General features: G+C 38.9%; 1 protein-coding gene across 3 annotated transcripts in view; it reads left to right on the top strand.

Annotated features, from left to right (window-relative positions):
- LOC131228526 (uncharacterized) overlaps positions 1-23,047 on the top strand; it is a 32,325-nt gene that overhangs the window by 8,352 nt on the left and 926 nt on the right. The window contains exons 3-7 of one of the 3 annotated variants that reach the window (XM_058224228.1): positions 5,589-5,979; positions 6,857-8,325; positions 8,532-8,645; positions 13,810-13,964; positions 20,613-20,739. In XM_058224228.1, coding sequence (XP_058080211.1) covers positions 5,589-5,979; positions 6,857-8,325; positions 8,532-8,645; positions 13,810-13,964; positions 20,613-20,661 — 2,178 coding nt within the window. In that variant the 3' untranslated portion in view covers positions 20,662-20,739. Of the gene's footprint in view, positions 1-5,588; positions 5,980-6,856; positions 8,326-8,531; positions 8,646-8,806; positions 9,421-13,809; positions 13,965-20,612; positions 20,740-23,047 lie in introns of those variants that run through there. The other 2 variants (XM_058224229.1, XM_058224230.1) reach the window with 2 other exon arrangements.

Genomic DNA, 23,047 nt, shown 5'->3' with positions numbered 1-23,047 from the left:
AACCATGACCTTGAACCCGTATTAAATCGGGGTTCTAATGGTTCTTTTCTCCCGATTTCTGGCTATACTCTCCTGGGTATCTTACTGATTATTTCGGTCAGTATCTTGCTTATGCTGAATTTCACCTTCAGTAATCGGCTCAATTGACTCCACTTATACTGACAATTTCTCGGCATCACCATGTTTTTTTGACTTCCCCGCAACATCCTTATTGGCTTTTAACATTGATTCCTCATCAAAGCTTGTAGCCCTTAACACATTTCTCTAATGACCACCTTTTGTGAATCTGCATCCCAAAACTTGTAGCCCTTAACACATTTCTCATACTTGACAAAGATGCACTTCCTAGACTTGTGATTCAACTTCGACCTTTGTTTACTCCGCACTTGGACTTATGCTGGACACTCGAAGATCAATCCTGAGTAATCAACATCATTGCCTGTCCAGACTTCCTCTGCAACAACCTTGGAGTCTAGCACTACAGATGGTGAACAATTTACTATATAGCATGCTATGTTAACCGCTTTTGCCTAGAAGCTTTTAGGCAGCCCCACATGCAACTGCATACTTCTCGCCCTCTCCAGCGGAGTTCTATTCATTCTCTCTACCACCTTGTTTTGCCGTGGGGTCCCTGGAGTTGAGAAGTGCGTTATGATGCCTTGTTCCTTGAAGAATTCCATGAATCCCGCTTACTTGTACTCCGTACCGTTATCTGACTCGAGACACTTAACCTGTCTCTCAGTTTGCTTTTCTACTTCCGTCTTTCATTCCTTGAACTTGGCGAACACCTCAAACTTGTGTTCTAAGAAGTAAACCCAAACCTTTCTCAAGTAATCGTTTATGAAGCTCATGAAGTATCATGCTCCTCTCTTAGACGATATTGTCATTGGCCCCCGGACGTTGGAATGAATATAATCGAGCACCCCGCTGCTAGTATGTGCAACAGTCTTTAACCTTGTCTTGCACTGCTTCCTATAGATGCAATGCTCACAGAAATCCACCTTGCACGCCTTAATTTCCTTCAGCAGTTTCTGTTTATGAAGTTCCATCGTGCCCCTCTCGCTCATATGCCCTAGCCACATATGCCACATATTAGTTTCATTTGTACCGGATTCTGTGTGTGAGGTTGTAGCGGCCTCACCTATAACCATGCTCCCAATCAACTTGTACAGATTTTCCGTCTTATGTCTCTTCATTAACACCATTGTACCTCTGCTGACCTTGATTACACCACCCGATGCGGTGAACGTGTACTCGTTCATATCTAAAACCCTCAAGGATATCAAGTTTTTCTTTAGATCCGAGACATGCTTGACACCACCTAGAGTCCGTATGACTTCATAGAACATCCTTACCTTTATGGTCCCTATTCCAATGGCCTTGTATGCCGCGTCATTCCCCATCAAAACACTTCACCATCATAGGACTTGTAGGAATCAAACCAAGTCCTATCTGGGCACATGCGATGCGAACATTCTGAATCAAGTATCCATGTATATGAGAGATGACTGGTGCCTGAAGAGACTGAGAAGATGTCTCCTTTTGTGCTCTCTTCCACTACACTAGCTGATTCGCCTCTGTTCTTTTTATTTCCCTTACTTTCTAGGTCATCTTTCAATTTCTGACAATATCTCTTGAAGTGCCCCTTTATGCCATAATAGAAGCATTCGTCCTTAGCCTTTGATTTCGATCTAGACATTTTCTTATTGTCAGACCGAGATCGCTCAACGGATCTCCCACGTCCCTGACCTCCTTTCACGACTAACCCTTCCGCTTAAGAGTCCTCATCACTTGATTTCTTTCTCATCTCGTTGGAAACGAGAGCCGCAGTGATCTTTTCCAGCTTTACTGTATTCTTCCCATACAACAGAGTAGTGACAAGATGGTCGTATGATGTGGGAAGTGATGCTAGAAGTAACACCGCTTTGTCTTCATCATCGATCGTTACTCCGAGCCTTAAGTCGTGACATATCTTCGTAAACGAGTTCATGTTCTCCAGGAGGTCGGATCCTTCCTTCACATGTAGCCCGAAAAGTTATTTCTTTACAAACAACTTATTTGTGAGGGACTTTGCCATGTATAAATCTTCTAGTTTCTTCTACATCTCCTGGGGACATTTCTCATACAGAACGCTGTACATGATTTCATCTTATAGACATAGACAGATGGTGCTCATAGCCTTCTCCCCGAGTTCACTCCAATCATCATCCGATATCTTCTCTAGTTAAGTCTCCAACAACACCTTGCTCAACCCTTGTAATACTAGAATATCCTTAACCTTCTGCTGCCACAAACTAAAATCGTTCTTCCCATTGAATTTCCGTATATCGAACTTCGACCCTAACATCTTTGTTGAATTCTTGAACATACTTAAACTTGACGCTCTGATACCACTTGGTTGGAGTTTCGATTCCTTGTCACATCACTATGATGTAATCCTGAGCCACAACAAACTTGCATCAACCCTAGGTATTAGAAATTCGGATCTAATACCATTGCTATTTCGTGCGCTTTGCGGAAGCATGTTCAACGAAGATAGAACAATCACAATAAAATAGAATAACCAAACAATCAAGCAAGCGACTATAGAACACAAGATATTTAACATGGAAAACCTTTGCGGGAAAAAAACCACGATACAAAGCGACAACAATCCACTATAATCAAAACCCTAACCTCTTGAGAAAATCCCTTCCCAAGCCCTCACAAGTGTTTAGAAATCATCTTACCTTGCAAACCCTTGCCCTTAGAGAGAAAACACTCGTATCAACCAAGCCCTAATCGTGATCGGACTTAAATACGCTGCGTAACCCGTTTGGTCGGACCAAACCAAATTGACTCACAGTTTTCGATCGAACCGAAAACGTGTAAATCATCACAACGTGCAAACTGAGAAACAACTCAATTTTCGGTCGAATCAAAAAAGACCTCGGTCAAACTGAGACCGGGCTTCTTTGCACAACAGATTGGCAGAATCCAAGGCATCCTGCACAACAAAGTCCATGACCAAATATCTTCTTTGATTATAGATCCTGAAAGACATGATGAGATGGTTTGAATGTTGCAAACACAATGGAAGAAGGCTACTTATAAAAGTTAGGACAAGTGGACAAATGATTAGCCAAGATTGTTCTTCTAGCATTAATTGGAACTCGAGTCCCATCAGCTATCTAGACGATGTTAGAAGTAAGACATGGATGATATGCAACGAAAGCCCAAGGCCCATAATGAAGCCTAACATGTCTTGAATTTGTGGGTTGTTTCCCGCTCATTTTGGGCCTAATTTCAGGGTTTGCAATTGCTATTTTGTGAGGATTCTAGTTGATGATTTTGCTTATTCTTTGAAGATTTTGGGGTTGATTCTTCATATTTGCATGAGCTACTTTAGGCCATTACATTCTGGCGAAATCTTTGCAGATTCTTTTGTTGCTATTTGGATAGACTTGATATGGAATCAATCTAATAGCTGAGATGTTAGATTTAATCAGGATTTTAGAAATGTGTCTTTAGGGTTTGTAAATAGGGGTTGTTTCTAAGAGTTAGGGGCATTAAACATGTTTTGAGTTTTGTGAAGTTTTTATTTAGTACTTGTAATTTGTGTTTTAAATATTGGTGGGATTGACCAATATATAAATTTTTTTTTTCCACGTGGTATGATATATGATTAGAATACTAGTATAGCTAACGAATGAGAGTCGTTAATCTACACGCAGTTATATTAAACCCTAGAACCAAATCATGCACAAAAACACCTAATCCAATAATAGAGATTCTTTTACTCAAAAAGAAATGAAAACAATGCAATAGCAAATGAATGATCAAAGCTCTTACAAGTTTTGATGGCCTAGATCACATGTGCTACTTGTGAAAACATGCACTTGCACAAACTCTAGAGAATGGTTGATGCCCAAGGCTTGTGGAGAAGATAAATGTCCTAAAAGCTATTGGACATTTCTGTTTATTGAGTTTTTATATGAAAGAAAACAAAAGAGAACCCCTAGAGCTAATTTGGGCTTTCAATCAAGCATAAAGTATGGGCTGGATGTTATAATCTCAGCCCTACACTCTTTATTTAAAGGAAAATGACTAAAATACCCCTATATACTTTAGTGAGACATATGCAAAGCCAAAAAATAAAATAAAATAAAATAAAAATTGTCCAAAAGTAAGATCAAATTTGTAACTAAAGGTAAATGCCACCAAAAGACTTTTGTGGGCCCCTACAACCATTGATGGGTCTATGGAGTTGGCCCATTATGGAATATATTTGGGCTTCTTTCCACGCTCTAATCCATCCCAAAACTCTTTAGTAAGTACATCAACCCGTTCCATCGCATTTGATTGTCCACTTCCTCAGCAAATACATATTTTACAATATGTCAACAATATAATATTGTCTATATTTTCTGATATATCACAATATATCAACGCACTTCTAGTTATAAATTTGCACTGCTTCAATTGAAATTTCTGTTATTTCTCAAGTTCTGACTGAAACAATGTAAATAATATGATTTGAAAAAAAAGGCGTAAATAAAAAAAATCTGTTAAAGACTTTTTTTTTTTTTTTGGGGAATCCATTTATAGCTGTGTTTTAAAACTCCGTTTGAGTGCTTACATTAAAACATGGATTTTTGATGGAGAAATCATGATCGAAGAGGGATTTTGGGCCGAAAAAGCGTAGATCAGAACAAAGATTGCTTCATGTATGCTGGAATACCTTGTAAGAATGGTTCGATTACGGAAATCTCTTCCCACTTCCACATATCCTCATATTGCACATTTTAAATCAGCAAGAATCATCCCATCCTAATCTTTTGTTTGCTTAGTGGGTTGTTGGTGTGGCATCTTGATTGTCAAAAAAAAAAGAAAAAGAAAAAAGAATCAATCCCATCCTCTCCTAGAAGTGCAGGTAGAAACCTACTGTCTTCTTTTCAAAACAATCTCTTACTCTTCCCTCCTTTTTAGGTAAATTGCAAATCTGATGTGGGGACTGCTCCTTGCTCAGCTGCTTCATTGTGGTGGCTGTTCTTTATTGTTTCTCAGTTGCTTTTTACATGCCAATTTAATGACCATGATAGAGTTTCAAACAGAAGAATGCCATCGTATTTATGAGTAAAACTGTGAGTTTCTCCGTGTTTATGCTTCAAATTGATAGTTTTGTAGCACCAACTTGATGATTTTGCAGCCTTTGGCAGTTTCCTTCTGCAACCATTTATATTGTTCCCTTCAATTCCCTTTCGATATTTAAAGAGTTACTAAGAAAGTGTCATCCACATGTGGGCAGTACACAAGGGAAAGTTAGGCCCAATACATATACATGCTCTAGGTACACCTCCACAGCCAACGAATCAGCCACTGCAGCCACCAATTGGCAACATGTTCCCTTCATTTTAGTTCAAAGTCACCACAGGAAGCCAATTTTGTTCTCTATTCCTCACCTAGCATTCTTCCGCCTTCTTTTCAATCAATTCTGAAAATTGTAACATTACTGCGTGTGACTGTTATTAATTTCTGTTAAAAGTACATAACAATTTGTCACATGATAATTTACATCTGATGTTTCCTATTCCCTTTTTCCCATGTAGATGGAAGATTCCAAGGAACTTGCCCCACGTCCTGTGCCATATTCGGGTCAACCACTGCAAGCTGGCTTTGGTGCAAATTCTGACAGCCATGGTTCTCTTTTTCATGTGGGTGCCACTCATAGGTTTCCGCCAGACAAACAAAGTCCTATGCCAATGTTGTCAAGAGGCTTTCATCTTGCTTCGCCAGCAGGTCCCGTTTCTGCACCAGCTTCTGTATCCTCATTGAATCAGTCACAATTCAGTGAAGTGCAACCAGCTATCAGTCGCCTGACATCGTCTAGCAGCCCTATAGAAAGTGATTCTTCCTCATTAGCACTGCCTCGAACGGAAGCATCACATTTCATATTGGGAGGACGCTCAAATGGCCTGCCTTATTTATCACAAGTTGGAGGTGCAGCCTGTTTCCTTTTTGTTGTTTTCAAGGACAAAATACCTTCTTTTGTTTTCATAAGCTCAAAAGAACATTCCGTGTCTTTTGCTATGTTTTTTACATGACTAAATTTATTGCCCCAAGAATTGGTTATTTGTTGGAAAAGGTTGCCATAATCAATGTCACAGGTCCAACTGTGTAATGCTTAAATTTCATAGAAGCAAAAAATTTATAATAGCTGCAATGCAAGCAATCCTCTACTTGCTTTGGAATGTGAAATGAAAGACTCTTTGGAACAACATTTATTTTATTCAACATTTGTATTTCATGCATGATCTCATCTCCAGGAATCCAGGTTTTTTGATTGTCCAGTTTTCTTTTATAGAATCAACTGGTCCATACTAGTTATGGTTATGGGTCACCGATCAGGAAAAAGAAGTTACAGGTCACCATGATGTTTAAAATTCCCTTCGAGTAACGGACGAATGCATGGGGGGTAAAAAGGAGCATTTCCTATAATTTATTTGGGTTAACATGCCCATGAACTCTAACAGTTTCGTCAGAAGACATTTTACGCTTTTAGCGATGTTATGCAATTCTGTGTTGAGTGTTGACCATTCAAAGATGGATACGACACTGACTGAAATTTTGTTTGAGGTTATCCACTTAAATGGCAGCAACTTTTTATGATTATTTGCATGGAGATTAGGGCCTTCATGAAAATCAGTCGGCGTTCTCATCCAATCGTTCATTATGTTTCATACGCTGAACAATTAGGTTTTGGATAAATCTTTATAGTCACATTGATTTTTGGGCCTCCGTTTTTCTCTATGTTCCTTCCAAGCACTTCGGTAACGCTTATAAATGTTTTAATTGAATATGTATTATTTTTGTGCAGCTACTTCTGGTGATCGCCTGGTTGAGAAAACTCCAGCTTCTCATTCCTCCCAATCCTCAACTGCAGCAGCAAGTGCAGTAGGTCAAGCAACTAAGGTGCCAGATTGTGCTCCAATGATGGCTGATGGATCTCCTGAAATCAATGCCTTCCAATTGGCTTCTCAAGCAATAAATGATCAAATCTCCAAATCTTTTGCAGTTCAAACGGCAGCTGGAAACTTACACGCTGTACATCAACCGTTGCAGGTCACAGGTTTTGTGCAAGCTCCTTCACTTTATTCCAACCACAATGACATTGCTAGAAATGTTCAGAAATTTTTGCAACCAAGGATTCCTGATCGTCCCAACTGGACTCCTCCAACTGATTACATGACCAAACCTTTGACATGCCAGTTATGCAAAGTTACCATCAACGATGCAGAAAGTTTACTTGTTTGTGACGCTTGTGAGAAAGGAGTTCACTTGAAATGTCTTCAATCATTCCTTCCAAAAGTCATTCATAAAGAAGACTGGCACTGCCCCAGGTGTTTGATAGTAAGTAATGGGAAGCCCTTGCTCCCAAAATATGGCCGCATTTCAAGAAATATTAGTGTATCAATGGCATCAGCAAACACCAGTGGAGTTCAGACTTCTCCAGAGAATAGAATGGGAAGTCCTGATCAAAAGGTTAATCATCAGAAAATGCTGGCTAATGGTAAACATGGTTTACTGAATCCTGCTCACGTTGCAAGTGTGGGTAATAACCATGTTGAATCTGCTCCAGATATGAAAATGCTAGATGCACGGGAAGTGCCTGGCTCTGATGTCTCAATTTGTGGAAGAAAAATGGATGGTGGGCCTAGCCAGGGGACCAAAGATCACTCACAGGAAAGAGCCGAGGTAGTTTGTGTTCCTGCTGGCACACCAAATGAAAGAGCTGATCAACATGATCAGAAAAGCAAATTATCTCAATCTGGCATGGAGATATCAACTTTTGCTCCTAAGCTGCTGCCAAATGGTGAATCGGGGAACTTCTGTTCTGGAAAACTGTCTGATGCTGGTATTTCTACCTGCCGTCAGTCTGAAGCCTCATGTAGTTCACAAGTGGATGGCAAAACACAGGTGCAAAACTGTTCAAAAGTTTCTGCAGATCAAATGCATGAAATGGGCAGGCATACAGGTGAGGAGTTAAAAAGACCTGATTTAACAGAGGCTTGTGAATATAAGCCCGGGCTTGTTGTTAAACAGGAGGACCAAGATGCTGCTCAGGTGGTTTCAGGTGGAACCTTGGACAATGGGAATGGAGCCCGTGATTGCAGCAGGTCTTCATTGGAGGGCTTGCATAGTGTGGATTGGGTTGGTGGCATACTTCATGTTGTAGATGAGAAGGCATATTATGAGTCTTGTTGCATTAATGGGATAGTGTACAAGCTGCAAGATCATGCTCTTTTTCATTTTAATGATCACAATCTGTTACCTTCGAAGATTCAGGCAAGCTGTTATCCATCTTTTAAAAATTTTCTTCCCTTGAAATAGCCCTTTATTCTGGTTGTTACTTTTCAGAAAGTTAAAATGTGTTGAATTCCCAATTAGTTCCGACGCATTGCATATCCACATCCCTGTTGCATCACAATAATGCACTTCACTGTTGTTGATTCTGAGTATTTCTTTGACGGAAAACTCACTTCATATTGTAGGTTTTGTGGGAGGACAATAAAACTAGGTTAAAGTGGGCTACTGTGAATCGATGTTACTTGCCCAGTGATCTGCCTGAGGTTGTTGGCCAACCATGCACCCCTGAAAACAATGAGGTGAGCAGAATTGAGTTCGGCTATGTGCTATGCAGAAACGTGCTTATGAACTTTATTTATTTTTTATCTTCTCTACATTTACAAGTCTCAAATACATTCCCTATTTAGCACTTCCTTCGGGCCTACTTCTTCATCTCTTTTTTTTGACTGGTAATCTGAAGATATTATTACTGAAAGAATGAGCTACAAACTCCTACTGCAACAAGAAGCAACAAACACAACAACAACTCATGCCACTCAGCCACTCCCAACGCTTGCAGCAAAAAACAAAGCAAAAGGAAAACATGGATATAGTGCAGGCTGCCACCCAACAGCTATATTCTATCTGTGATTAATAAAAATGTTCTATCTATATTCATCACCAAACAAATAAAAAAAAAAATCTATCTGTGATTTATTAATCATCCCGAAGAGCCCCGCTCCTTACCAGCTCCTCTGCCTCACCATTCACAGACCTATGGACACGAAAATTTGATGGGCTTCCCATCTCCCAAGTCCTGAACTTCCAGAATGTCAGCCATTTAGATAATGACCATTAGTTGCCCCAAGATATTGCATTTTTGAATCACCTTCGATTACAACTGGAAGTGATAGCAATATCAAATGCCTGGAGCATTGCAACACATCAGCAACATTAGAATCTGAAAATTCCATTGAGCCTTGAGAACCCTAACAATGTAGAACCAGCTCTCTTGGAGCCTACTGTTACTGTGGTAGAAGTATAGAAATAATGGGGATATGTCTACTGTTTTCACCTGCAATTTGTTCAAGTGTATCATGTTTTGATCTAGGGCTCTGCTTTCCATGGGATTCTTTATTGTAACTTCAAGTTTTTTCTCCCTAGGTTTGATGATATGTAATTGTGGACTGATTTGACCAATTATTGCAAATTCAATACTTTGATTGTGTATCATCTTTTTCCCCCTGGATCACATTAATTGGTTCAGGCAAGACCGAAACCATTATATTAATGGGGCTTGAGCCTGGGTATCCACTCTGTTGGGTCGGGCAATTACCAACTCACCTGGCAGATTGGATCCACTTGCTGGCAGTGTAGTCAAAAGGCATTCTGGGTGCACACCCAGGTGTTTTGGGCCACCTGCTCATCATCTGGGCCCCAGGCAAAGGTGCCGTCCCTGGGCGTGTGCCTAGGTGCCCCCTACATAATGTTGGGGGTAACCCTTATGTGTACCTCTTTGGGTATTTTGATGCTCATAAAGGCTGGAAAGATGTCTTAAAACCCTTTTGAGGACATTTTCCCCATTTCTTTTAGGTCAAAGCTTTGATTTATGAAAATACCTCCTCCCAAAAAATTTAGAATTTTTTGTTGACCCATGAGATCTTCTTCACTAATTCGTTCCTCTATTAGTGCTTCAAGCATTACATCAGTCCTCTCAAAAGCAATGAATTGAGGATTTTAGGAGAATTGAAAGAAATATGTTAGAGGATTTGGGGATATTGAAATTTTGGATTTTAGGGTTTGTAAACTTTAGGGGTTTTTCAGCAAATTATGATTGTGTTGGGGAATTTGGGGGAGTTGGGAATTTGAGAAATTTAGGGGTTGAGATTTGGGGAAATTGAAAATTTGAAAATTTTGGGTTTAGAATTGGGTGAAATTAGGAAAATTTGGGGAGATGGGTTTTGAGCTAGGCTTGTTTGGATTGGTGCCTGTTTCCTATTGTGGAAGAAATGTCTTTTGCAGACGTGACATTTTCCACCGATCGTGACAATAAAGTTACCTATGGAAAATGGTTTTCCTTTCCATGGATTGCTAAAACAAACAACCATTTTAAGATTCTTTTCCACAACTTTTCTTATCCATTGGTTTCCTTAGATGTGATGTTTTACTTTCCAAATATGCTTTTTTTTTTTTTTTTGGATTCCACCAATCCATACAGGCTAGAGTAATCGGAAATCTTTGTGAAATTAGCGTTTTCAGGTTTATGAAATTGGGGAAATTTGAAATTCTATTGGAATGTTCATGTAAATGTGAGCTTCTGGATGTGGGGTTTAAGTTAACTATCACTCTGTTATTTATTTATTTATTTTATTTTATTTAAAGGTTGATGAAAATTTTATTATAGGCCGGGAGAAAAACTCAATGGGAAAAGAATATAAGGAAAAAGAAAAAATTACTTCCCAATGACCCTAGAAATAACATCTTGAGCAACATTTTGGGACAAAGCCCACTTGTGAAGGAAGGTCGTAATATGGGCTATATCACCATTTCACAAGATCCTTCAATATCCTAGAAGCAACGTTTGTTCTGTCCGCCCCAAACAGCCCGCCAAACAGCCAGAAGAAGTAACTGCCACACACCTTTAACCTCCTTGGCTATCCCTTCCCTTTCCCATGCCCATAGCAAATCCCCAACTGAGCCTGGCATGACCCACTAGAATGTGAAAAGAGCTATGAAGTGCATCCATATTTTGGAAGTGAAAGAGCAAAAAATAAAAAGATGACCGACAGACTCTATCTTGTTTGCATAGGTAGCGCCTGTTTGGAATGGGCATCCCATGCTTATGAAGGTTGTCGATTGTTAAAACTTTCCTTCTAGCAACCAGCCAAGAGAAAGCCAATACCTTTGGAGGAGCCCCGCAGGACCAAAAGTGATAGGCAAAGGGACCTTCTAGGCTTGATGATTGAGGAGATAGCATTGAGTAAAAAGACACCACTGTGAACTGACCCGAACTATGGCTGGTCCAAACCAGTGAATCAGCTTAATCTGAGGGGATCATAAAGCGAAGATGATGTTGAAGAGATAAAAGGTCTTCTAGCTCACCATCGGTCAAGTTCCTTCTACAAGGAGGCATCTAGCTGACCACAGATCCATCTAAAGAGAAGCAATCTGCCACATTAAGTTCAGCGGAAGGCATGATGCTTGCTAGATTAGGGAAGTCAAGATGAAGGGGTCAATTGCGGCACCAAGGATCCATCCAAAATCTGATGTGAGAGCCGTTCCCTAAAGAAAAAGATATGCCTTCCCTAAATTTCTCTTTCAGCCTTGTGATTGATTTCCAGATAGAAAATTTGAATTTAGTTGGATTTGACGAAAGATAGAACCTTTGTCTTGCAATGGGTTTGTCTGACGATCCAAGTAGATTTTCTAATCTAGGAAATATGAATTTTCTGGATTGATAAATCTGCAAAATTTAGAAAAAGTAATGGTTATTTGATTATAGTTCAAATCTAGCGCCCTGGGTGATTGGATTTGAAAAAAATCAAAATATACATGTGGGGATCAAGATCTTCCAAGATCTAATGATTTGGATTGAAAAGAAAATGAATCAGCTTCTAGATATAGAGAATTTAGAAGGAAATGAAGAAAAAAGGTTTAAAGAAGAGAATACCTTGATAAAAGAAGGAATGAGATAAAATGGGAAGATGAGAAATCACTTCCTTGGGCCTCACGCCCTCTTCCAATCATTGGAAGTCGAAGACGGAATCGTCCGGCCTTGAAAAAGCAAAAGCTCTCTCTTTTCATAAACATAATAGAGCATTCCTCCTGAGGTTTAGGGCAAAACACCATTACAAATTTGGAATTACATTAAATGATAAATAAAATAAATAAAATATTCATAAGATAAACTCAAATCCAAGACGCCCGATAGGCCCTAATGATAACGCGATGAAGGTGGGTCGCGATGATTAAATGGTCTGATCACACCAACTTCGCAATTCAACGGTCCAAATATTTCTTTCAAGCAACTTACACATGTCACGAACACATGTGTAAGGTATTTAACCTTTAGAGACCCGACCTGTATCCGTCATCTAACCATATTGACACAGGTAACGCATATGATGCGGACGCTGGACCATTTAAAGTATATCAACGCAGGAGGCGTGCATTACTCGTGTTAATGTGATTAGATGACGGATACGAGTTGAGTCTCTAGAGGTTGAATACCTTACACGTTTTCGTGACATATGTAAATTGCTTGAAGGAGATATTTGGACCATTGGATTGCGACGATGGTGTGATCGGACCGTTAGATCGTCGCAACTCACTTTCTTTTTTGGTCATTTAGTGTAATTACGAATTTATAAGGGTGTTTTACCCTAAACATCAGGAGGAATGCTATATTATGTTTATGAAAAGAAAGAGAGCTTTTGCTTCTTCAAGACTGGATGATTCCGTCTTCGACTTCCAGTGATTGGAAGAGGGCATGAGGCCTGGGGAAGTGATTTCTTATCTTCTCATTCTCTCTCATTCTTTCTTTTCTCAAGGTATTCTCTTCTTTAAACATTTTTTCTTCATTTTCTTCTAAATTCTCTAAATCTAGAAGCTGATCCCTTTTCTTTTCAATTCAAATAACTAGATCTTGGAAGATATTCAGCCCCACATTTATATATGTTGATTTTTTTCAAATCCCATCACCCAAGGCCTTATATTTGAACTATAATTAAAGAACTATCATTTTTTTTGAAATTTTCAGATTTCCCAATCCAGAAAATTCATATTTCCTGGATTGGAAAATCCACTTGTATTGTTAGACGGACCTATTGCAAGACGAAAGTCCTATCTTTCGCCAAATCTGATTAAATTTAGATTTTAAGGTTCAATACAACATGTTTGTGATGGGTGGCCATGATCATTGCTTAATGTTACTTATTTCCTTCTTGTTTTATGATGTATAAAGCTGAATTTTATTATCAATGCTTGCATAAATATGCCCCTTTCAAATACCACTTTTTTTTTTTTTCCATAAATCTGCCATTTTCAAATATTACATTCATTTAGGGTTGGATTAGGCCGTTCTACACTAGCACGCCTCTTGCATTGATAAACTTTGAATGGTCTGATGTCCGCATCATTAGTACTGAAAGTTTATTTTCTTATTGTTAGGATTAACATGAAAAACCTTGCCAGTTGAAGTTATAAAATCAATTTGGGCGCCCTTTCACTACTTTATGAAAAGCTGAACTACCATTATAATTAGTCATGATGTTCATTTTTTTTTATTTTTTATTTTTAATGATGAACGCCACACATTTCAACTGTGAGTAGCTAGTGTATGCAACTCCCCATGGTAAACTCTTGAATAGGAATTTCCTCTTATATCGATGTGGTGGGTCCTTGATCAACATCCAGTTCTTTGTTACTTTGAAAAGCAATTTTGTTTTACATGCTAAAGTTCGTAGTATGATATTCTGGTTGCAGGTTTATGAATCTAATAATGGAATCACCATACTGGTGGGCTCAATTCTTGGCCCATGTAAAGTGTTAGCACCAAACAAATTTAAGGAAGAAATTGAAAGGAGAATAAATATGGAGCATGGAGCAAGCTCTGGATTGCAACCAATTTTCCTCTGCAAGTATGTCTCTTGAACCTTTTAATGCAGCTATTTGCATGAAGCTAATTTTCTGGGAAAGACTATTATTATTATTACAAGATGCTCCAATGCTCCCAGAGCACTATAGTGCTCCTAGTTGCATTGTGTCACTTAGACAGTCCCAAGTCATATATCCAGACTGTTTATTAGGTCCAATGCTCATTTCATGGGTTACCCTGCAAACAGCACACCGATGGCCACTGGGTCCAATGGCCTTTGATATGGATGGTCAAGATTGTTTGCACAAATGGGTCCAGTCACCAATTCGATCCATCTATTTGTTAGGGACCATCATGGATTGCTTATTTCTAAAGAATCACTTTTGTTAGGCAATAAGAATCCCATCCATGGCTTGGAAAAAGGATGGATATAGAAAATAAGGCCAGATCAAGGTGGATTGGATCACAGTGCAATTTTTCCTTGTTAGCTGTGAGAAATGTTCTGTACTTAATTGATAATTCAGATCGATTAATTGGACTGTCCAAGTGAACCGATGCAATCATGAGCACTATGATAACTTATAGTTCTCTGAGAGCACTGCTGCATTTCTCATAATATTATTTATTTATTATTCTTATGGCTGTGACGAGATTGAAGAACAATTGGGCGATTACTATTATATTAGGGTTTTGTTTTAGTTGCTCAAGGTCTTTAGTGTGTCCCCTATGCTCATATATTTTGATACAGATTTGGAATTTTCTTGGTTCTAGCATGTATTGCCAATGGTAGAAGAAAGAGCTAGAAGGGGCCATGTGATGGCTAGTTCTAAACTAGTGGGCTATTGGAATCCTTCCCACGTCTTGGTTTATTTCTTGCAGTGATTCTATAACACTTGTGGCTGTGATGAGATTCCAGGGCAATTGGTCAATTCCTATATTAGGGTTTTTCTTTAGTTGGCAAATGTCTATATATAGGCCTCTATGCTTGTTACAGCCTGTGCTGCTTGTTTTGAATAATATTTCAGATTTGTTCTCTTGGGTTTGGCACATGTTGCCTATGGTAGAAGAGAGAGGGTTAGACAGGGCGTGTGATCACTGGTTCTAGACTAGTGGGCTGTTGGGAATTCTTCCAGCTGTCTTGGTTTTGTCTCTTGTGGCAATTCTATTACATAAGGATATAGATCTACATAAAAATGTGACCCAGATTGGTCCATTGATGACCCATTGCATCAACATCTTGTTGGTGCACAAAGAGAAGGTTTGATTGGATAAATTGATGACTCTTTATGAACATGCATTCAGCATCATGACCTTGTCCCAGCTATTTGAGGTCAGCTATGTGAATCCTCAATTTGGAACATGAATTCTCATGGTAGCTTTGCAAAATTTCAATGAATAGTGACATCAAGCCTCATCCTTTAACTGGAATAAGGACTTGCTGGTGCAACTGCTACCAAGCGGAGTTTTTTTTCTTGGAGATGACATTTTTTATTTTTTATTTTTTGTTTTAAATTTTTTTTTTTTAATTTTTAAATAGAAACAAAAATTGAAAGGCCAATATCAGAAAATTAGCTTGCTCAAATGCGTTTTATGTAGTTTGATCTCATTGCAGATTCGGATAAACTGATTTCGGCAATTGATACTTCCTGACACGCAAAAAGATGGTCCAGCTTTTTAAGATTTTTTATGGTCTCTTTTCAGTTTCACAGGCAGAGTCTTGTTCAACTGTTTGAAAATACATTATCTTCCTAACTTGTGGTAACAACCCTCTGCCGCAAAACTGTTCTCAGCTTTGGAACCCTATTGTCTACTCAGAAAACCGTTTTATTTCTGGGAGAAATTCTTCTTAGTGGGATGGTTGTTTGGGGATCACCCATACGATCTCCATTTTCTGCTCCCATACTTTTAATTTAAGGTGGACAATGTTCAGTTGGATTTCCTTCAAAATGAGGTGTGGTAGGTTAATTCATTTAGTGGTGGCAAACGTTAAGTTTGATCATGAATCAAAAGAATAAGGTGGTGTTGCCTGTCTTTATGGCAATGATACCCTAACACCTAAACCCGAAGAGGATCCTATGGCAGGATTCTGACGTGTAAAATTTGGAGAAGTTGCCAGAGCTGATCCTTTCTTTGGAGGTTTCCTTGTTGATGAGTTGCTCGTGTTATCTGTTCCTACCTTCAGATGTGTGTAATCTGTTGCTTGCTTGGGAGGCAGTTACTGAAGCAGTGTAAATCGAAATTCCTAGTGAAACTAAAGATTTGACAAATCCTCAAAATGAGAAGCTCAAAAAGAAAAAAGAAAAAAGAAAAAAAGGAAAAGTTATTGGAAGGTCTAGCATGCAACTAGTTGAAAGTGCCAGACCTACTATGGTGAATCCATGGCATTTAACCAATCTAACATGGTTGCTGCATAATGAGAATTGGATACCCCCAAAATTTCGCAGATCCAACCATCACATGGGCCACCATGTGAATTTCAAGTTTTTTGTTGGTTGTCCATTGTTCTCTATTATGTGGCTCACATGATGATTGGACCTTGGGGCATCTAATTTTCATGATGGGTCAACCCTGTTGGGTGGATTGGATGTCATACATACACCAATGTGGGCCCCACATGTGGCTAGTTGCACGTTTTTCATCTGCAACCTGCATGTTAGATCTTCACCTTACGGTTTTTCCCTATAATAAATGCCCTGTCCTTGCAATAAATGCTTCCCAAATCCATGGATTTGTAGTTTGATTCCCAAACAATTGACTTAAGAATTTGCCAAATCTAAATCCAATGCAGATCCAAGAAATTGACAAATTCATGGGTTTACCAAATTCACATTCTCATTTCCTTGATCCCAAACCAGGCCTTAGTGCCATGGTTGTGTTACAGTTTGGTTTGCCTTCTGAAGGTAAGGTAAGAGATCTTAAAACAAAAAAGGTTGGTTCATATTAGACAAAAGAATCATTATCATCATCTAAGCCTTAACCCAATTAATTGTGGTCGGTTTCATGAATCCTGTTTTGCCATCCACTCTAAAAATGGCTAAACATTTAGTTAGACCATAGGTCATCAAGTCTTTTCTTACTACCTCCATCCACATTCTTTTGGGCCTTCCCCTTGCCCTTTTAAAGTCTTCAACTTGTAACAACTCATTGCTTCTAACTAGCGTGGTTCTTGGTCTCTGTAAGTCTACTTTCCCTCATCGTATTACCTATTGGTGCCAATCCTAAGTTCGCTCAAATGCATTCTGATGTAGGACGCTTGATCTAACGATTTGGACGTGGGAGATTATTAACAGATTAATCAAAGTAAATCAAATATGATAACATGCTATATTGCCATGATTAAAAGAGTACCAAAGAGATAATAAAATTCATATTTATGTTGAATTCACAATCCCACATAAGCATGAATCATGCAAGCATGAAAACATAAGGCCCAATGATAAATTGGAACTCTCACATTAGCATAGGCATGGTTCTAATTCAATGGGTAGATTTGGCGCAATTCCAGGGTTAGGAAATTTGGGGATTTGGGAATCAGGGCTAGGGAGAATTAGAGTTTGTGGGAGAAATAAGGTTTTGAGAGTTAGGGTATTGGGCTAAGGGCTAGGAATCTTAAAGGGTAAAAGGAGCAAGGATTGTGAGACAGAGAGTACGGTCTAAGGGTTTTTGAATGGGCTACGTTTAGGTGGTTTGGATGTGATGGGGTTGGGTTTTGGTTGAGAACAAGAAGAAAAGGATGAGGTAGCGAGAAATAAAGAGGAATTGAGAGAGATGGAGAAGGAGAAAGTAGAAGAAAATACCACAATTGTAAATAATAAGAGAGAAGAATATGATAATGGGCTTCACACCCTTGGATTCACACCAAAATAACCTCTTTTCACAAGAGGATCTCACTTCACATGAGAGTGGATGCTTTTTCTAAGCAAAAGATAGTTTTTCATTCCAAAATCTAAGGGTCAGGGCTGGACATCCCCCTTTGTAGTCTCAATAGTGCGTTTTTACAATAATGCCCCTCAAATAAAAATGTCTTACATGTCCTATGATGCCATAAAACATAACTATGCTACTCCTAAGCTATGAATAATCATAAAATATGCTCATCCAAACACTCATGATCAAAGCGATCAAGGATCACAATGATCCAACCGTCTTATCAAAGGATCCACACGATCCAATGGTCCGATCGTCGTGTCCTCAAGATCCAATGGTCAAGACTCCTCAACTAAGCAGCCCACATGCATATTCTTAGTGTAGGGTTTTTGAAGATGCATGATCATGCATGTGGGGTCTTCGGATGTCCTCAGTGTGGCCCATCCGGGCCCGTGTACAAGTCATCAAGTCAAAGTGAAGGATGGGCCGATCTCCTCCTTTGGAACACTCTAAATGGTCGGATGTCCTCATCACATTCATTTCTAAATCTATCCTTCCTCTTCTTGCCACTCATCCATCTTTAACATCCTTGTTTCAACTATACTCGTCCTATGAACATGTTGTTCCTTAACTATCCAACGTACTATCCCATAAAGCATGGCTGGTCTTATAGGAATCCTATAAAATTTCCCTTTTAGTTTGAGTGGTGCATGGTGATAAATAAAACTCTAGAGGCATATCTCCATTTCTTCCACCTAGCTTGAATTCTATGGGCAACATCCTTCTCAATCTCTCCACTCTAATGAGTTATTGACCCAAGGTATTGAAAGTTCTCATTTTGAAAAACTTCTTGGTCAGCTATCGTAACTAATTCCTCGTTTTTATTCCTATTATTTCTAAAATTGCACTCAATATACTTTGTTTTAGTTTGACTAATTTTAAATCTTCTATATTCTAAAGCGTTCCTCCATAAATCTAGCCTCGTGTTGAGGCACTCCCTCGTCTTGTCAATCATAACTATGTCATCTGCAAACAACACACGCCATTGATCTCTCTTGCAAATGCCTTGTTAACTTGAACATAACCAATTGGAAAAGGTCTGGGCTCAATGCTGACCCCTGGTGCAAGCCTACAATAATTGGGGATGTTTGTCTCTCCGCTAGTGGTCCTCACATTTGTCACCACTTTCTCATATCCTTAGTCATGTCAATATATCTTTTTGTAACTCCCTTTTTTAGAGCACCCATCGGATTAACTCTCTAGGGACCCTACCCTATGCTTTCTCTAGGTCAATAAAGATCATGTGGATATCCTTCCTCCTCATCAATTGTCTAAGTAGGAAAATAGATGAAAAACTATATGAGCATAAGACCCCCTACATAGTAGTCAGCTTTTTATTCCATATGCCGAAAATCTCTGCTTCTAAACTAATTTCCCTCCACAGATGAATAATGTCCTGATGACTGTTCCATTACTAGTGGGACATGGTTCGAGGATGCACATTGTTGATCTGTTGTCTCCACTGGATTGAGCACCATATTTGAAGATCGTAAAGCTTTCTCTTGACTTTGCTGTATTTTTTCAATTATTATTCTATTTGTAGGCCAAGAATCTAAGAGTCAATGTCTTCAATCTATAAGAATTTGGTTGTTTCACATCCAAGGTGGTGTCTATCAAATGCGCAGTTTGGAACATCAAACCATGGGCCCACTTGTCCATACTACTAGCATCAGGACACCAGACTCATAAGGATGCATCAGGGCCTTATGCTTCCTCATTAGTACAATGGGTTAAATGCACTTAATGGTGGATGTAATGGCCACTGCCATTACTGTTACGATACGGACCATTACGGCTTAAATAGAAAGGAAAAACCTATTTTGGCTCTGTAATGGACTGTTACGAGCCGTTATGGGTCAATTTTTCCATAATGGCTGTTGCGACCCTGTAACATGTAACTGTTTTGGAATTCCTTGACTTGGGGGGTGTGGCACATGTACCGAGGTGGAGATCGAGAAATGAAGGGTGGGGCATTTGGAGGGGAGAAAGAAAAAAGGAGAGAGGCGAAGGGAAAGGTGGGGCTAGATGTAGTTGTGTGTTACGCACAGAAGGAGAGAAGGGAATAGTGGACAACCTGTCCACACTGTTTCCCTTATTGTGGCCCACTCGAGTCCCGATCTGCCTAATGTTTGGGCTGGCGTCCTACATGAGATGACGCAATAGATCCTCATAGTGGATGTAACACAATCATCAAGGTGGGGCCCACAGAGCATGTTCCAGGGATTCCCTAGTTAGACGCTTTTAGGGAAGAGGGGAGGTGGTTGTGGGCTACATGCATTTATAAAAAGTGGAAGGAAGCCAGTGCAATCTATGCCATCCATTGTGTGATCAAATTTCAACCATTCCCTGCCAAGCAGCTGCATTTTTAATGACGAATTTATCCTTTTTTATCCAATTTTATGAAGACTAATTGCAAGGGAAAAAACATCCAAAACTATTGCCATTATATATGGTAGATATAAACAGGATCTGTTATTTGAGACCCTGTCTATTACTGGCCATCGTATATCACTCTGGGTAGCATGCTTGCTAGTCCTTGTAAATTGTAGCCCTGCAAGGACTACAGCCGACCATTGCCAGGAAGCAAGGGCCCCAACCTTGAAAATCATTGGATCCTGACCACCACTGTCCTATTTCAATAGCCAATGGGGGGCCATAGCCCTTGAAGAATACACTTTTTGTGGTTATTGAACCCAGCTTCTATATATGCATTGCTTTTATTTTCCATGGTTTGGCTTTCTCACTAAGAAGTTTGGGTTTGCAGATGGTTTTATGATGAATCCATTGGGCTTTTCCAGCCTGTTTCTGAATAATCTAGTGCATATCCATTTTTTAAGCTCCACACGTAGGCATTTGTTGCCGGGCGTTTCTCAAGTGCTTCCTAAGATCAGGTACATCTCAAATCTATCCCTTCTCTCCTTTCCATTGGCCACCATCTACTCAAATTATTCCCATTGGAAGTTCTTTTTTTTTTTAGGGGGGGTGGGGGGGTGCTCTCACGATATCATTATGAAAATTTTGGTAAAAATTAAAATGGTATTATAAATTAATCAATAACTTCAAAATTTAAATATATTGTTATAAACTTAATTATTCAAAAAATTAACAGCCAGATAATTTCATGACAAATTGCAAAAAAAAAAAAAAACTGGTGTTTTGAAAATCTTGTGATAACATTGTTTCGTTAATTTCGCACTAAAATATCGTGAGATTTTCAAAATCTCAATGATGTTTGTTGCAGTGGTAGGAATAAGGTTACAAGGAAGATGATGAAAATCTGCTATTTCTATGTTCAAGGTTTTCCAAATATCAGCCAATTTCAGCAAGATCTCAAAACTGACAGGACTAAACTTTGGCGATTATTGCCAATATGATGGTCTGATGTGGTGTTTGTTTTATGTTTCAGATTTGAAATTGCTGCTATAACACAGCAAATCACCCATTCATCAATGATGTAGATATATTTGTCACCATGTGCATTCAAAACTGATATTTACACCCAACCCCTTTCAATCCCCAAATGTGGGAGAAGGCTGTGTGTATCAAAATAGGTGGTTGTAAGTACTAGCCCCGTGTGCATATGATATTTTTGAATACACCATTTCAGCAAAACACAATTTTAAATTCTGTTTACTTTTTTTAGAAAACTTGAATAATTGCATTAGGCCCTGTTCGGTAGAGGCCTAAAAATGAGTTAATCCCATTTTAATTAACAGTAATAATGTTTTAGAGATCAAGATCTCTAATAGATAATTACTATTAAAAAAAAAAATCGGAAAAATCCATTTTTAACTGTCTACCAAACAGGGCCTTAAAGTCTTAATTTAAGATTAGTATTATTTCAAAAGATTGACAAAAAAAAGTGTGTTTCAGTTAAACCTAATTAGCTCATTAGAAAAATCATTGGACTGTTGTTTAAGAGAGATGGACTATTGTCGTTGTTCATTGATGAGAAGTTGGAACGGTGTGGATGTTGATCCTACACAAATGTCTAGATTTTATTTTATTTTTTTTATTTCACTCTTTTTCTTGAGTCAAAACCTTATAAAGCCAAACTCTTCATTATCCAATTTAGTGAAGTTTTTTAACTTATTTTTAACCATATCTGATGCTGCAAGTTCACAGAAATCGGATCTGAAAGTGTAGGAAGGCTCAGATCTGGCTCCAAACACTGCTTAAAAAAATCATCAGTAGATGCAGGAAATAACAGATAAAAGACTGGGAGTGTCCCAACAATCCATTAGCCTATAAACACTTGTGATTGCAGCAAACACCCCTTCTCTTCCACCGAAAACACAAAAAACGCCAAGCCCAAAACAAATTCCATTTTCTTTCATTCAAAAGTTCATCATGAGAAATAGCCTCACACAATGTCCTCTTGGCTTATTTTATACATAAAAATCCCTTGGAAATCAAAGTAGATCTTTTTCAGCTCAGACACTTCATCATAGATTACCTAGTCTAGTTGAACTTCGATAAGCTGCATCTTCTAAAAATAGATAAGAAAACATGGAAAAGACTTTTAATTGAATCAAGAAACTAGGCAAATATTAAAGAAGCTCGAGGCCATCAAATTCATCTAGTTTGAAGATATAGAGCATCAGATTGTGCTTATGTGGACCTCATACAGGCCATCATCGGCTCCTGTGAGCCCCACTATCCACCCACCTTGACCACTGACTTTGGTTAGAAAACTAATCAGTACCAATGTATAGTGCTCATCTTCCTTAGGAGCAAGTGAGGATCCTGGTTGCTGACCAAATACATGATCTGAATGATCGGATGTTCCACATATTAAATCTGGACGGCTGAAATTGCTAGATCTTTGATCAGAACCCTTAAAATGCATTTTGATCTGGGCTTGATATGCACCTTGATGGCCTGATCCTTGATTGACCAGAGAGTGGGACCATCTGGAGCACACTTACAGATGCTGAATTTTCGGTCACTTGTAAAAACTATGATTATTTTTGCGCTGATTGTCAGCTGACTTTTAGGGGCTATTTGGATCCTTACTAAGTCATGCATGCAGTACATAAGCTATACCAGCTAGCCAGCATATACCCAGTTTGCCAAACTCCCTTTCCACATGAAAAAGAGGAAAATGGATAAAAAAATATGTAATCCCTAAGCAGGGGATAATCTATTGTTGGTAGAAGGGTCGGATAGGCTATACATGCTAAAAGCCTTGTATGGTGC

The sequence above is a fragment of the Magnolia sinica genome, chromosome 16, assembly GCF_029962835.1.
Source record: "Magnolia sinica isolate HGM2019 chromosome 16, MsV1, whole genome shotgun sequence".
Classification (NCBI taxonomy): Eukaryota; Viridiplantae; Streptophyta; class Magnoliopsida; order Magnoliales; family Magnoliaceae; genus Magnolia; species Magnolia sinica.
This window is presented reverse-complemented; position numbering and strand designations above follow the sequence as displayed.